We start from the raw sequence: 14,735 nt of genomic DNA, 5'->3' as shown, positions 1-14,735 counted from the left end.
TGTAACTCCAGTTCTGGGGGGCGCCCAATGCTTCCATCTGGCCTCCACCCAGTACCACACGCACATTATATATAGACATACGTTCAGGCAAAACACCAAAACTGAAAAAAAAATTAAATTAAAAAATTTTTAAAAAATAAAAAAGTAAAGAAATAAGTATTTCTATATAAGTCATTCAGGATTATAATCTGGCTGTACTCAAAGGTTATGCCCCCTGTCCTTGCTAACTTCATTAAGCTGTAACTAACTGGGAAACATGTATATCCAGATTTAAGTCATATACATGCTCTCAAAGTTATAAATTCATCTAACAGATTTTGTTCCGCTCCGTCCTCAAACACCCGTAGAGATCTGAGAACATGGCATTTAATATGAAGGCGTTTTATGTTAAAGAGACATGTCAGCTCCCAGCTGCAGCATCCTGTATCATCTCCAAGAAGAAAAATGGCTGTAGAACCTTCACCTGGAAGCTTATGACAAGGCCAGCCATGCAGCGGAAAGCTGAGATCCGGTCCAGACCGGGAATAAAGAGGAGCAACAGGGGTCCATTGTTCTCTCTGCCGAAACAGATAGTACGCCCGACCTCCCCAAATTCCTACTCCACAGAAAAATCTGTCAGATTTTCTGGGCCTATCAGCTGAACAAATGCTACCTTTGGGACCTCTGTCCCCCAGTGACCTCAGAGAGACTTGAAATTGCTGCCTAGATAGCTGGAAAGCTGTCTCACTTCTTAAATTTATCCTTCTCAGATCTGACGATGTTTGGTAACTAGGGTGCATCAGTTTGACAGCTCCAATCCCAAGATTACTGACGGTTCATTAATAAGTTTCCTATTAAAATTAAAGACAGCGGGCTGGAGAGATGGCTCAGAGGTTAAGAACACTGGCTGTTCTTCCAGAGGTCCTGAGTTCAATTCCCAGCACCCACATGGTGGCTCACAACCATCTGTAGTGAGATCTGGCTCCCTCTTCTGGCCTGCAGGGATACATGCAAACAGAACATTGTAGCATACATAATAAAAAAATAAATCTTTAAAAAAAAATATGTTCTCTTAAAAAAAAATTAAGGACAGCTATACCTCATTCACAGACTTCATGGTACAGATAGACTGGTTTCAGATATAACTCCAGAGGTTCAAAACTTTAATATTAATAAATGCAGCTTTGATAAAATGATACAGCATTGACTACAAACAGTTCTTTTTTTTTGAGACAGGGTTTCTCTATGTAGCTTTGGAGTCTGTCCTGGAACTCTGTAGCCCAGGCTGGCCTCGAACTCACAGAGATCCGCCTGGCTCTGCCTCCGGAGTGCTGCGATTAAAGGTGTGTGCCACCACCATCCAGCTAAGAAGATTTTTTTTTTTTAAGCTGAGGATCAAACCCAGGGCTTCTACCACTGAGCTAAATCCCCAACCCAAACAATTCTTAAGAATCCTTAAATGTCTATGGATTTTCAACCCTCTTGCTATGATGTAAATCTAGTCCACTGTCTTACAGATACCTATAAGTCCCTGGGAAAAGTTCTGCTACTGCATCAAGACTCTGGTCTGACCAAACCTAGCAGTCTCCAGAGCCCACTTTAACCTCACCCATTTTTGAGAACCCTTTGCAGCCTCCCTCCTCCGGCCTGGGCCAAGGAGCTCTCCAGATATGCCAGCCCCTGCACCAGCTGGCACCAGCTCCAAGGATGCCAACCCCCAGCCAAGGACACCCACTGGGATGGAAGCACCCCCACCTCCAGAGAAATGACAGATGTGATGGTTCCTACCATCCTGAAGAACTCATCCCTCAATTCATTGCTGGTGCCACCTCTCCAGGCTCAGGCGGGCACCTGCCCAGCTACTGGAACCTGGTTTTCCAAGACGTCCCAATGAAGGGCATACCTACTCACGAGTCTCTTCTGTACAACCAGGGCCCTTCCCTGTTCCATTCTTTCTGGCAGTTATCATTCTACCCATGGCTAGCACAGCTCCTAAGGCCAATGATAACCATCTATTTTTTCTCCCAGCAACCTCAAGGAGCAGACACCTGAGATCTCCACACCAGAGATTTCCACAATGACAGCTAACACCGCTTCTTCACTCAGGCCTCCCACCGTGAGTGACTCCTGGCTTACCCCACACACACACTTTGCCCCTTGAAGTGGCCTTGGGAATTCGGTGCCCTTGTTCCCCCACTTGCTCCCCTAACTCACCTCTTTTTATATTAATCAAAATGGAGAAATGTTAATATTCTGATCCTGACCTTTGGGGCTGCCCTGTGTCCTAATGTAGAAGCCTCTTTTTAAGGAAAAACTCTGCCCCTTCTCTCTCTCTCCTGCTTTTCCTCCCATGAGGTGTGCACTTCCCCCTTCCTCCCTTCCTCCCTCCCTCTCTCTCTCTCTCTCTCTCTCTCTCTTCTCTCTCTCTCTCTCTCTCTCTCTGTCTCTGCCTCTTTCTCTCTCTAGTACAATAAACTCTCCATGTGGATGCAGCATCTGGGCTGCAAATTACTGGCTGCTGCAGCTGTCATACCCGCATGGCGGGCATCTGCCCAGCCTGCAGCTGCATCTGCCCAGCATGTTTCCCTGCACACTCGGGATACCCATGGGGCCCTGTCATAATAATTCATAACAACAGGGGTGTGAGTTCACACAGATCTGGGGAAAGAAAACTCAGAGGCACCTTAAGAATGAATTTAGCCTTTCGTGGCTGCAGGGGGATCCAGTCTCTAATGACTGAAACACTTTCCCTTCTCCCAGAGCATTTTTATTTTTCTCTATATTTACAGTTTAGCCAGTTCATTTCCATACGCTCAAAACAACCTGAATGAAGCCTCCAAAAATACAATGCCAAGCGCAAATTTCTCTATTCATCCGATTCATCAGGTACCACAGTTTTCTGGGTTTCCTGAACCAAGGTTTTGCATAGGCTTGTATCCTTGGGAGACTCTCAGACAAGATTCCCATCGGGCGACAAGAGAAACAAAGGGTATCTGCTGAACTTTTAAAGATGGATTGGGGCTAGGTGCTGCTCTCTGGAGGCGGGCCAGGCATCCCGGCAGGAATGTTGCCACAGTTCCCTCCACCACAACTTCTGATGGAGCTAAGGAGGGTCATCCACATGGTGCTAACTTCCGTCTCAGGAGCCTAATAAGAGAGAAGCAGGGGGCAGGGAGTAGCTCCATGGTAGACTATTTGCCAAGCATGTGGGAGGCCAGGATTGCTGAAAGAGAAAGGGGGGCTGGGCTGATGTGTTCTGAGACAAGACAGAGACAGGATTAGCTGTGTCCTGAGACAAAGGTTAAGTAAAGATAGGAGGAGACCGAGGTGGTGTGGCTACAAACCAGGATTCTTGACAGTTACCTGGAGCTGGAAGAAGCAAGGGGCCCCTCCCCCACAGGCTTTTAGGGATCAGGGCCTCAGCATATTTTTATTTACTTTTTCTTGTCTGAGATAGGGTCTCAGTATGTAGACCAGCCTGTCCTTGAACTCATGGCAACTCTCCTGGCTCAGCTGCGTGAGGACTGGAGCTACACATGTGAGCCACCCTACTTGGCTCCATTGTGGATTTCTCTCTTCAGTGTGGTGAGAGAACACAGCTCTGCTCTCTCATCCACTTGGAGTCTTTTGTCACAGCAGCCCCAGGACAGGACAGAGCAGGGTCCAGGAAGCTCCTTAATGATTTGATTTCACACTCTGCCCACTGCTGTTGGGATCTGAGATATTTTATTCACAGGTTGTGTGGGTTCCTCCATGGTTTAGTTTTCTTGAGATGGCAGCTCTACTGAGTTAGGATTCACACAGCCTGTAGCCTGCACACTGTATAGCTTCACAACTGGGCATGGGAAATCATCTCTGGGACCCTCCTGCTGCTCTTAGGCAAGGCCACCCCTGAGACACCATCCTCTGGCCCCCCTGGCTCACACTGTGCTCCCTTCCTGGGCCCACATTGGGCATTTAGCTCTAAAACTAGCAAAGATTCAGGGGTCAGGGGTTTGTAGTGTGCTGTGGCTCCCCCTGACTCAGATCCAACCACAAGGAAGGGTTATGGCAGACACCTGCTGGCCCAGAGACACCCTCTCTGCAACCCTGAACTGGGGGTGTATTGATGCTGGTCAGGGAGGGTGGGGACAGGGTCTGGCCATCAGTGAGAGACAGCAGCAGGGCCTGAGCTCAGTCTCCTGCTTCTCAGACCCGAGGAGAAGAACCTCAGTGAGTGTCCACAGAAACACTGGGATCCACCAGTGCCGCAGACCCAGAAACACTGACTTGTGCCAGAAGCTGAGATCGTGTCTTCCCACTCCCAGGACAGTCTCAAAACTCTCATGATGATAAGGGATTGGAGAGATGGCTCAGTGGTTACCAGCACTGACTGCTCTTCCAGAGGACCTGGGCCTACTTCCTAGCACTCACCTCAGATGGCATCTCACACCACCTGTAACTCCAGTTCCAGGGTATCTGATGCCTTCTTCTGGCCTCTGCGGGCACCAGGAATGCAACATGGTACACATATATACATGCAGGCAAAACACGAAAAATTATATATATATGAGACATTAAGCTTAGAGAGGGTAGGTAACTTGACTAGGATCACACAGTAAATAGGAAATGCAGACATGAGTGACATTCCCCCACTGGAGCAATTCCCCTGCCTGCAGAGTGTCCTCTACAACCGTCAGTGCCCCTTCCTCTGTCCCCTGTGTCATTTGGTCACAGGAGAGTGCAAATAAAAGTACCACAATTTCTCTTCTAGACAGGGACACCCTGATTGTGTGTGAGAGAGGATGGAGATGATTTAGCCTGTGGAGGCTTCCTGGAGGGACCTGGAGGGGCTGTCAGGGACCTGAGGAGGTTTGTTTTCACCTCCAACCCCCATGACTTTTCTCCCCACCAGCTAACTTCCTGTCAGCCTCTCCAGAACATTCAGACCCACAGAGAAGCCTGCACAGCCTGCCATTCCGGTTCCCTATAGCTGTACCCGGGAGGCAGTGCAGAGGGAGAGTGTGGGATTTAGGAGGCGGCTGCCCCATCCACCATCTGTTAGAGCTCCGGCCTGCACTGCCAGGGTAGTGTGGCCCTACTGTGGTCCCACCTAGAAGGATCAGCAGAGGCAAGAGAGAGCCTGGCTAAAAAAGGAGCCCCACATCTGGAACCAGAATGTCTGCTACGGAAACAGGCTCGGAGCCCTCAGTGGGGTAGGTAGGGTCACGGGTACTGGCGGCAGAGGGTCTTAGTGCAAAAGGCCTTGGGTGGGTGACAGTCACTGGTGGAAATGGGGTATGGGTCATAGGTGAGGGATGGGGCTGGGAGCCGAGGGGTTGAGATCACCTGCTGAGCTTAGGACAGGACAGTGGCAACAGGACCAGGGACTGAGGGCAGAGGTACAGCTGTCTGCTTTCTCCTTCTGAGCCTCATGTTCCTGTAACAGATAGGAAGCACTCAAGACCCCTAGGACCAGGGACAACCCATCCTGTCTGGAGGAGCTCCATACTGCTGAAGGTGACAGCCATATGAGCAGATGGAGACCTGGCAAGGGACACCAGAGCTGTGATTAGGGTGCCAGAAAGGAGGGGACTGCAAGGCCAGAGCTGAGGGTCTTGTTTGTTTGAGGTAGGGTCTCACTACGTAGCTCTGGCTGCCCTGGAACTTACTATGTAGCCCAGGATGGCCTCAGATTCACAGAGATCCACCTGCCTTTGCCTCTGGAGTGCTGGCAGCTCGTAACTGTCTGTAACTCTAGTTCCAGGAGATCCAACACCCACACATAGAGGACCCAACAACCTCACACAGATACACATGTAGACAAAACACCAATGCACATGAAATAAAAATGATTTTTTTAAAACAAAGATCCTATCATTGCGCTGAATGGCGCATGTCTTTAATCCCAGCACTCTGAAGGCAGAGGGAGGTACATTTCTATGAGTCTGAGGCAGCCTGATCTACGCAGAGAGTGCCAGGCCAGCTAGAGCTACATAGTGAGACTTGGTCTTAAAGAAAAAAAAAAGAGCCCTGTTCACTGTGGCTCTGGAAATGTGACATTCTATTAGAAAAGTTGGATGAGCCGGGCAGTGGATGAGCCGGGCAGTGGTGGCGCACGCCTTTAATCCCAGCACTCCGGAGGCAGAGCCAGGTGGATCTCCGTGAGTTCGAGGCCAGCCTGGGCTACAGAGTGAGTTCCAGGAAGGCTGCAAAGCTACCCAGAGAAGCCCTGTCTCAAAAAAAAGAAAAAAAAGAAAGAAAGAAAAGTTGGATGCTACCAACAGGCATGGAGGAGATGATAAAAACATGTAACTAGAGGCTTAGTGTGGCAGCAGGCACAACAAGTCACCTCCATACTCAGGGGCAGGAGGATTGCTTCAAGTGTACCAGGCTGGCTAAGGCTGCGTAATAAGACCCTGCCCCAAACCCATCACACATACATGGTGATCCCCCACACCCAAGCAAAATCCAGGGGGGCGTACCAGCCCACCTGTTAAGCCACTGTTGGGAAGCAGAGACAGGAAGCCCCTCGGCCACCCCAACTAGAGCAGCCAAAGTGGTGAGCTCTAGGTTCAGGGATGGCTTCTGGTTCATTAAATAAAGGGGCTTGGGGAAGGCAGCAGGTGTCAGTCTCTGGTCTCCACCCACACCCACACATGCATCTGCACACATACAAGCCCTCACTCATACATGTGAACACACACACCATACACACACAACCCCACACACACCCCGTGTGGGACGCACATTGGAACATGGTCACAGTGTTGGTGGAGGAGAGACCCATGGGGGCTGATAAGCTTGAGGAGGGTTTTCTCACTTCCTCTCTGTAACTGTGATAAAATGCCCGGCCCAGAAGCAGCTTACAGGAGGAAAGGCTTGATTTCGCTTACAGGTTACAGACCATCACTGAGGGAAATCAACGCAGGAGCTAACTCAAAGCCAAGGAAGTAGACAGAAACCATGGAGGGTGCCGCTTGCTGTAGCTCACAGGGTTCTTCTCAGCTAGCTTTCTTATACAGGCCAGGACCACTGACCTGGGGGATGGTGCCGCCCACAGTCGACCAGGCTGCCTATGTCAACTATCAATCAACACAATCCCCCACAGACACGCACACAGGCAAACCTGGTCTGGGCAAGTCCTCATTTGTGACTCGCTTCTCAGGTGACTCTAGGCTGTGTCAGGTTGACAGGCAAAGCTAATTAGGGTGAATCAGCTGGACCCTCCGAGTCTCACTTTCTCATCCTTAGTATGGGGTAATGATACCTCCAGGACTTAAATGAGATGGCACTGCCACCCTTCGGTCCAACTGCCAGCTCTGACTTCCTTCTAGTTTTGTTCCATATTGTATTTGATGTCCACAGACTCTACCACAGCTCCCTCTTAGAGGTCCCATCACGACACCTGCCCCGCTGCATCTCATCGCTCAAAATCTGCACCACAGGCCTTTGCACCGGCTGCCTCACAGGGACAGTCCTCAGCAACGCTGCTGTGAGCTGCCTCCTGCTGCTGGCCCCAGGGGAAGGGCACATGAATGTGGAAGCCTCAGCCAGGAAATCAGCAGCCCTGCCCTGGGGAGGAGGGCAAGTCTGTACTCTCCTGTCTCCCCACATTCCTCAGCTGGGACAGCCCCTCAGAGCCTGCCCTGTCTGCTCAACTTTGCCTCTTGTTCTTAGGAACAGTCTCTGTCCTGAGAGTTCTGTCCACAGGGGGCGCTGTCCTGAGAGTTCTGTCCACAGGGGGCGCTGTCCTGAGAGTTCTGTCCACAGGGGAGCGCTGTACCTGTCTGAGAGTTCTGTCCACAGGGGGCGCTGTCCTGAGAGTTCTGTCCACAGGGGGCGCTGTCCTGTGAGTTCTGTCCACAGGGGGCGCTGTCCTGAGAGTTCTGTCCACAGGGGGCGCTGTCCTGAGAGTTCTGTCCTCAGGGGACGCTGTCCTGAGAGTTCTGTCCACAGGGGGGCGCTGTCCTGAGAGTTCTGTCCACAGGGGGCGCTGTCCTGAGAGTTCTGTCCACAGGGGGCGCTGTCCTGAGAGTTCTGTCCACAGGGGGCGCTGTCCTGAGAGTTCTGTCCACAGAGGCGCTGTTGTAGGATTCTGTTCACTGCCTTGGTTGTGGATGTGTGTGGTGGCACTGTTCTGAGAGTATCTTTGTCCACAAGCGAGGCACCGTCTGCAGGAATGTGTGTCGGGATGTCATTAACCAGGATGGTGACCTGCTGAAGTCAAGGGAGGGTGTCGGTGTGCATGGGGCCGGACTTCAAGGGCACCACAGAGGTGCTGTTCCTGCCCCCTCTCGGGGCTGTGAGCAGGTCCCAGCATGTGCTGTTCCTGTCCACACAGATGCAAAGCAACACCTATTCCCACCCAACTCACCGCACAGGACACATGTACACAGACGCTCGGGTGTGCACACAAAGATAAATGCGCTGACACACACTCCTTACTTGTAGACACTTGAAAACAGTCACTCGTGGATACAGGCACACATGCACATTCACACACAAGCATATAAATATCAGCATCAGAGTTGGAGGCAGCCTGGGCTACTGTTGTGGGGCACAACTTCTACTTCAGGGACAAAACGCAAAGATCTGCTCACCCCAGACAGGGATCCCATGACGGACCAAAGTACGGCTACCACCAAAGTCCAGCCTGGTAAACCAATGACTTTGATTGCAGGTCACTCACAGGAGACGGGTGAGGGGTGGCTTACGAAGCAGAAATGACTCAGGGACAGCTGCATCTCCAAGGCCCACCCCAGCGTGGTGGCAGCTCACAAAGCTGGGAACCTGGAGCTCACTGCACAGCCTGAAGCTCGGCTGGTTGGAGAGTGGCCTTACCAGACAGCTCTACTCTGGAGCCGAGTGGATCTGCACTCTCGGGTGGGAGGGGGGGGGGCTGGTGAGATGAGATGGCTCAGCAAGGTAGACACTCACTTCGCACACGAGCTTGGTGACCTGTGTTTGATTGTGGGGACCCAGAGAAAGGTGGAAGGGGAGAATTGACCCCACAATTTGTCCTCTGACCTTCACACACACACAGTATGAGTGCCTCTCTTCACATCCCAAAATAAATACAATTTAAAAAAAAGAAAGAAAGCTATTAAATTGCTTATTTTAAACAATGACAAACAAAATGTCATTAAAACAAATCAGACACATACAATAACCCCATGTGCACACAACACCATTCTGTAGCAACTGGTCCATGGGGTATGAAACTTCATCCAAGGGATATGAAACTCAGGGTAGGGGCTTGGGAGAATGGGCAAGTGGGGCATTTGCGGGGCTGCCTTGGGCCCTGGGGCTGCTGAAGCTCTTCCCAAAGGTTGAGGGGTGCACAAGCTCCCAGTGAACACTGTCCCATCCTGCAGGGTGGACCCCGCTGAGGACACACTCCGGAGGCTGCGGGAGACTTTCAACGCAGGGCGGACTAGGCTGCTGAGTTCCGGACATCACAGCTACAGAGACTGGGCCAATTCTTGCAGGACAACAAGCAGCTGCTGCAGGATGCACTGGCCAAGGACGTGGGCAAGGTGCTGTGGGGGGATGGGAGGGGCACTAGACAGGTGCACCTGTGTCCTTCCCAAGCTGGGCCACATCCTTTCCGAGATCTTGTGCCCTTGATGAGGAGCAAACCTCCTGGGGTGTTTAACCCTTGCAACAGAATGCAACACTAACTTGACAGCACACAGAATATCACGGAGAGGCCCGCTGGATGGTTGTTCTCAGGTCACAAATAGGGAAACTGAGGCAAGTGTTAAGTTGCTTGCTCAAAGTCTCAAAGCCAGGCAGTGGCACTCCAGAATTAGTCCCTATGGAACCATATACTGCATTTATGTGCTCAAGGAAAGCACCTCATGCCCTTTCCAAACGGTGGACCCCAGCCCAGCCTTGACCTGATCTCCCCACCCCACCCACAGTCAGCCTTCGAGTCAGACATGAGTGAGATCATCCTGTGCCAGAATGAGGTGGACCTGGCCCTCAAGAACCTGCAGACCTGGATGAAGGATGAGTCTGTGTCCACCAACTTGGTGAGCCCTGTAGTCTGGGTGATGGTAGGTGGAGGAGACAGTGGGGTGGCAGAGCACAGGGCAGCCTGCCCCAGGCCCCTTCCTGCCCTAGAGACCAAAGTAAGCCAGTCTTTTCACTGGGGACCCCATCAGCCAGGGGCGTGAGGACCCATGTGTGGGGACGGGGGGAGACTGTTCCTCACTTGACACCTGACTGTCATCCTGCATCCTAGCTCACGAAACTGAGCTCAGCCTTCATCCGGAAGGAGCCCTTTGGCCTGGTGCTTATCGTGGCACCCTGGAATTATCCTTTGAACTTGATGATTGTGCCCCTAGTGGGGGCCATTGCTGCAGGTGAGTGGGGTTTTGGGGCCCCCTAGTCTGAGGGTCCTTCCCAAAGAGGGCATCCAGAGTTCCCTGGGGGATGCAGGCTCCAGCCTCCCTCCTCTACTTCCCCATTGGCTCCTGCAGGGAACTGCGTGGTACTGAAGCCCTCGGAGATAAGCAAGAACACAGAGAAGGTGCTGGCCGAGCTGCTGCCCCAGTATCTGGACCAGGTGGGCATGGCTCTGCCTGTCAGCACCCGGCATGCCCACACCCGTGTCCCGGCCAGTGGGGAAGTCCCTGCTGTCCTCGGGGCTGCCTCCTGAGCTGTCACCCTGCCTTGCAGAGCTGCTTTGCTGTGGTGCTGGGTGGGCCCGAGGAGACCGGGCAGCTGCTGAAACATAAATTTGACTATATCTTCTTCACGGGTAAGGATGGCCCTGGCCAGGATCCTGGGGACGGGGGCAGCAGAGAATACAGTGTGAAGGCATTGAAGCATAAGGCCATAGGCCAGGGCGTGGAACCAATCAAGGGGTGGAGGTGTCCCTGAGGTCCAGTCCAGGCCCTCTGAGAATCTTGGAGATTGGATCCTGGGTGGTCAGAATAGGTGGGACAGCCCAGAACTTGGGCTGGGAAAGGTGTCTGTGGAGAGAGGAGGCCAAAATTCATGCCTAGACCAGTTTGCCAGGTGAAGATCTTGTCTCTTGACCATGTTCTCAGGAAGCCCTCAAGTAGGCAAGATCGTGATGGCCGCTGCTGCCAAACACCTGACGCCCATCACCCTGGAGCTGGGGGGGTAAGAACCCCTGCTATGTGGATGACGACTGTGACCCTCAGACCGTGGCCAACCGTGTGGCCTGGTTCCGCTACTTCAATGCTGGCCAGACCTGTGTGGCCCCCGATTACATCCTGTGTAGCCAGGAGATGCAGGAGCGGCTGGTGCCGGCCCTGCAGAACGCCATCACACGTTTCTATGGAGACAACCCACAGACCTCACCTAACCTGGGCAGAATCATCAACCAGAAACATTTCAAGCGTCTCCAGGGACTGCTGGGCTGTGGCCGCGTGGCCATTGGTGGCCAGAGCGATGAGGGAGAACGCTACATTGGTGAGTCTCCTGCCCCCATCACTGGCACACAGCCCACCTGGGCTGAGGCTCTTCGATACTGAAGGGGGCTGCATTGGACCCTAAATGTGAGCTTCAACGTGAGTCTTGGATCCTTAAGTTCACCTCTTCTGGTGCCTTAACTGTGACTGAGCCGTGGCTCCTAAATTCCGACCTTGGGCCCCACAGCTTTAGACTTACTGAGCTGGAACCCAGATGTACAGGCTTAAACTTTCATTTGCTTTTCATTGCCCAGTGAGGCCCGGTCTCTGGGCACTCAGACCCTGGAGTCCTAAGAGGTCAGGTCCTCACACTCTCCAGTCTGGAACCTTGTTTCCATCCAAGCCCCGACAACCAATGAGGCTGTTTCTTCCTTTGTCCACAGCACCCACCGTGTTAGTGGACGTGCAGGAGACAGAGCCCGTGATGCAGGAGGAGATCTTCGGGCCCATCCTGCCCGTGGTGACCGTGAAAAGCCTGGATGAGGCCATCGACTTCATTAACAAGAGGGAGAAGCCGCTGGCGCTGTATGCCTATTCCAACAGCAGCCAGGTGGGGCCCGCCAGGGCTGGGGTCCACCAGGGCTGGGGCCCCGAGGAGCTGGAAAGGGGGCGATTGACCACACCTCCTGCTTGGGGCTTTAGACAGATGCTCTGAGTTTAGCAACCAACCTAGTTCCATTGAATACTGCACAAAGACACCCAAGGACAGGACACAGGCAGGGACACCCACGGACAGGACACAGGCAGGGACACCCAAGGACAGGACACAGGCAGGGACACCCACGGACAGGACATAGGCAGAGACACCCAAGGACAGGACACAGGCAGGGACACCCACAGACAGGACACAGGCAGGGACACCCAAGGACAGGACACAGGCAGGGACATCCAAGGACAGGACACAGGCAGGGACACCCACAGACAGGACACAGGCAGGGACACCCACAGACAGGACACAGGCAGGGACACCCACGGACAGGACACAGGCAGGGACACCCACGGACAGGACACAGGCAGGGACACCCAAGGACAGGACACAGGCAGGGACACCCACGGACAGGACACAGGCAGGGACACCCACAGACAGGACACAGGCAGGGACACCCACAGACAGGACACAGGCAGGGACACCCACGGACAGGACACAGGCAGGGACACCCACGGACAGGACACAGGCAGGGACACCCACGGACAGGACACAGGCTTGGCCACAGGTGCCAGGTGCATGTCCGGCCAGCTGTCTGTCCGTCCTGGCTGGGGCAGCCTCCACTTGCAGCAAGCGGTGTGTGAGGGAGCCCCCTCCCCCGTTCTGAGTGTGCAAAGTTCCTCATAAACCAAACTCCTATGGGATTGAAGGGCAATGCCGACCAGGACCGCACAGGCAGAGGCTGGCTGGTTGCAGTGGGGATCCACCACACCCTCACAAAGTCGGGACCTCCTCATGGTCTTGGTTATGGGCATGACCTTGTGCCCTACATATCCCTATGAAGTGCCCCCAGTGGGACTGCTCAGTGGAGGGAGGAGCTGGGAAAGGCCATGTAGGGGTGAAAACTCTCTGTTCCCCCAGTGGGACAGTCAGTCAGGGCTCACCTCCTGCCCCATGCGCTCCACCTCCCTCAGGTGGTGAACCAGATGTTGGAACGTACCAGCAGTGGCGGCTTTGGAGGCAACGATGGTTTTCTCTACCTGACTCTACCTGCCCTGCCCCTGGGGGGAGTTGGTGAGTTCCTGGCCCCCTCCACAATCCAGCCCCAGCCCCAGAAAGTCCTTTGCTATTCCATCTGAATGTAGGCCCTGGGCCTCATATGGCCTCAGTTTCCCTGTCTGTAAAATGGTTATTTGATTGCCCTGCCTTTCTCTGTTCTCTTGCAAACTTTGGACTTCTGGCCCGAGCAGGTGGCTGCTATCCAGGCTGCCAAGCAGGGCTACACAAGTGCTGTCCTCACACGCTCACTCTCCGTGTCCTTACAGGCAACAGCGGGATGGGCAGGTACCACGGCAAGTTCTCCTTCGACACCTTCTCCCACCAGCGAGCCTGTCTGCTGCGCAGCCCGGGGATGGAAAAGCTTAATGACCTCCGATACCCTCCTTATGGTCCCTGGAACCAGCAGCTGATAAGCTGGGCCATGGGCTCCCAGAGCTGCACTCTTCTATGAGTACCACCCTGACTCCCCGCTGCTGCCCAGTCCCTGACCTACCTGAGCTTTCAGCTGCTCCCACATCCCCAGTGGTTCCCGAAAGGCAGGTGTCTGCCTGTAAACACCCCACTTCTGGAACTTTTTCTGAACAGACCTGCAGCCAAGCAGGACCTCCAGGTGGCTGGTCCAATCCCTTCCCAGAGCACAGCCCCCTCAGCAGCCTCCTGACCCTCTGTTTAGACAGGTCTGCTGTCAGAGAAGCCCCCTCCCCAAGGCTGGGCAGATCTGGTGACTGAGGAGGACTTCCTTTGTCAGATCATAAACTGGGTCCCAAAAGACAGAGCAGTGGCTCACAGCTCCATCCACACCCAGAGGGTGGCTTTGTCCCATCTGAAGTGACATGATCTTGAACTCAGGTCAGATTAATTGGTGAATCTGTCTGAAGTGTGTTCACTAGTTACTTTTCTGTTACTTCTATCAAAAGACAAGTTCAAGGGGGAAGATTCTCAGGTAGTTCATGGCTTCAGGAGGTTCTATCCCCCATGACTCAGCAGACATGACAGAATACAGTTCAGCTCATAGGATGACAGGCCAGGAAGCATCATGAATAAGAAGGAAAGCATGGTTGATTAGTCATGTCTGCTCTGGCCCAGGGAGGGCTGTGTGTATGTGTTGGCTACATCTCTACTCCTAGAAAGAGGTAGTGAAAGGTAGAATATGAAATTGGAGACTTGGGGCTAAAGAGATAGCTCTGTGGTTAAGAGCACTGACTGTTCTTCCAGAGGACTGGGATCAGACCCCAGAGGCCACATCACAGCTCACAACCATCTGTAACTCCAGTTTAAGAGGATCCAACACCCTCTTCTGGCCTCAGCAGGTATCAGGCACACATACGATGCCCAGACATACTCATAGGCAAAACACTCATACATGGAAAATAAAATTTAAAAATAGAGGCTTGGAACCAAGTGTGGTGGTGCACGACTTTAATCCCAGCACTTGGGAGGCAGAGACAGGCAAATCTTTATGCTCTTTGTAATTTTAGCCTGGGCTACATAGTGAGTTCCAGGACAGTCAGGGGTATGTAGAGACCCTATCTCAAAAACAAACAAACAAAAAGCTGGAGACTTCATCTGAACATGGGAAACTGAGGTCTTGAGTCAAGGCAGGGTTGTACTGAGTTCACAGAGGA

General features: G+C 52.9%; 1 protein-coding gene across 1 annotated transcript; it reads left to right on the top strand.

Annotated features, from left to right (window-relative positions):
- The first annotated feature begins 1,375 nt into the window (after positions 1 to 1,375).
- On the top strand, positions 1,376 to 14,507 carry LOC114695306 (aldehyde dehydrogenase family 3 member B2). The gene is given in 11 exon segments (XM_028872597.2): positions 1,376 to 2,095; positions 9,336 to 9,497; positions 9,885 to 9,995; positions 10,208 to 10,328; positions 10,446 to 10,531; positions 10,645 to 10,726; positions 11,019 to 11,089; positions 11,091 to 11,406; positions 11,789 to 11,955; positions 13,026 to 13,125; positions 13,377 to 14,507. Coding segments are annotated over 9 exon segments (1,221 nt in total). The 5' UTR covers positions 1,376 to 2,095; positions 9,336 to 9,497; positions 9,885 to 9,902; the 3' UTR covers positions 13,562 to 14,507.
- The last annotated feature ends 228 nt before the right edge of the window (positions 14,508 to 14,735 follow it).

This window comes from Peromyscus leucopus, chromosome 1, assembly GCF_004664715.2.
Source record: "Peromyscus leucopus breed LL Stock chromosome 1, UCI_PerLeu_2.1, whole genome shotgun sequence".
Lineage (NCBI taxonomy): Eukaryota > Metazoa > Chordata > Mammalia > Rodentia > Cricetidae > Peromyscus > Peromyscus leucopus.
This window is presented reverse-complemented; position numbering and strand designations above follow the sequence as displayed.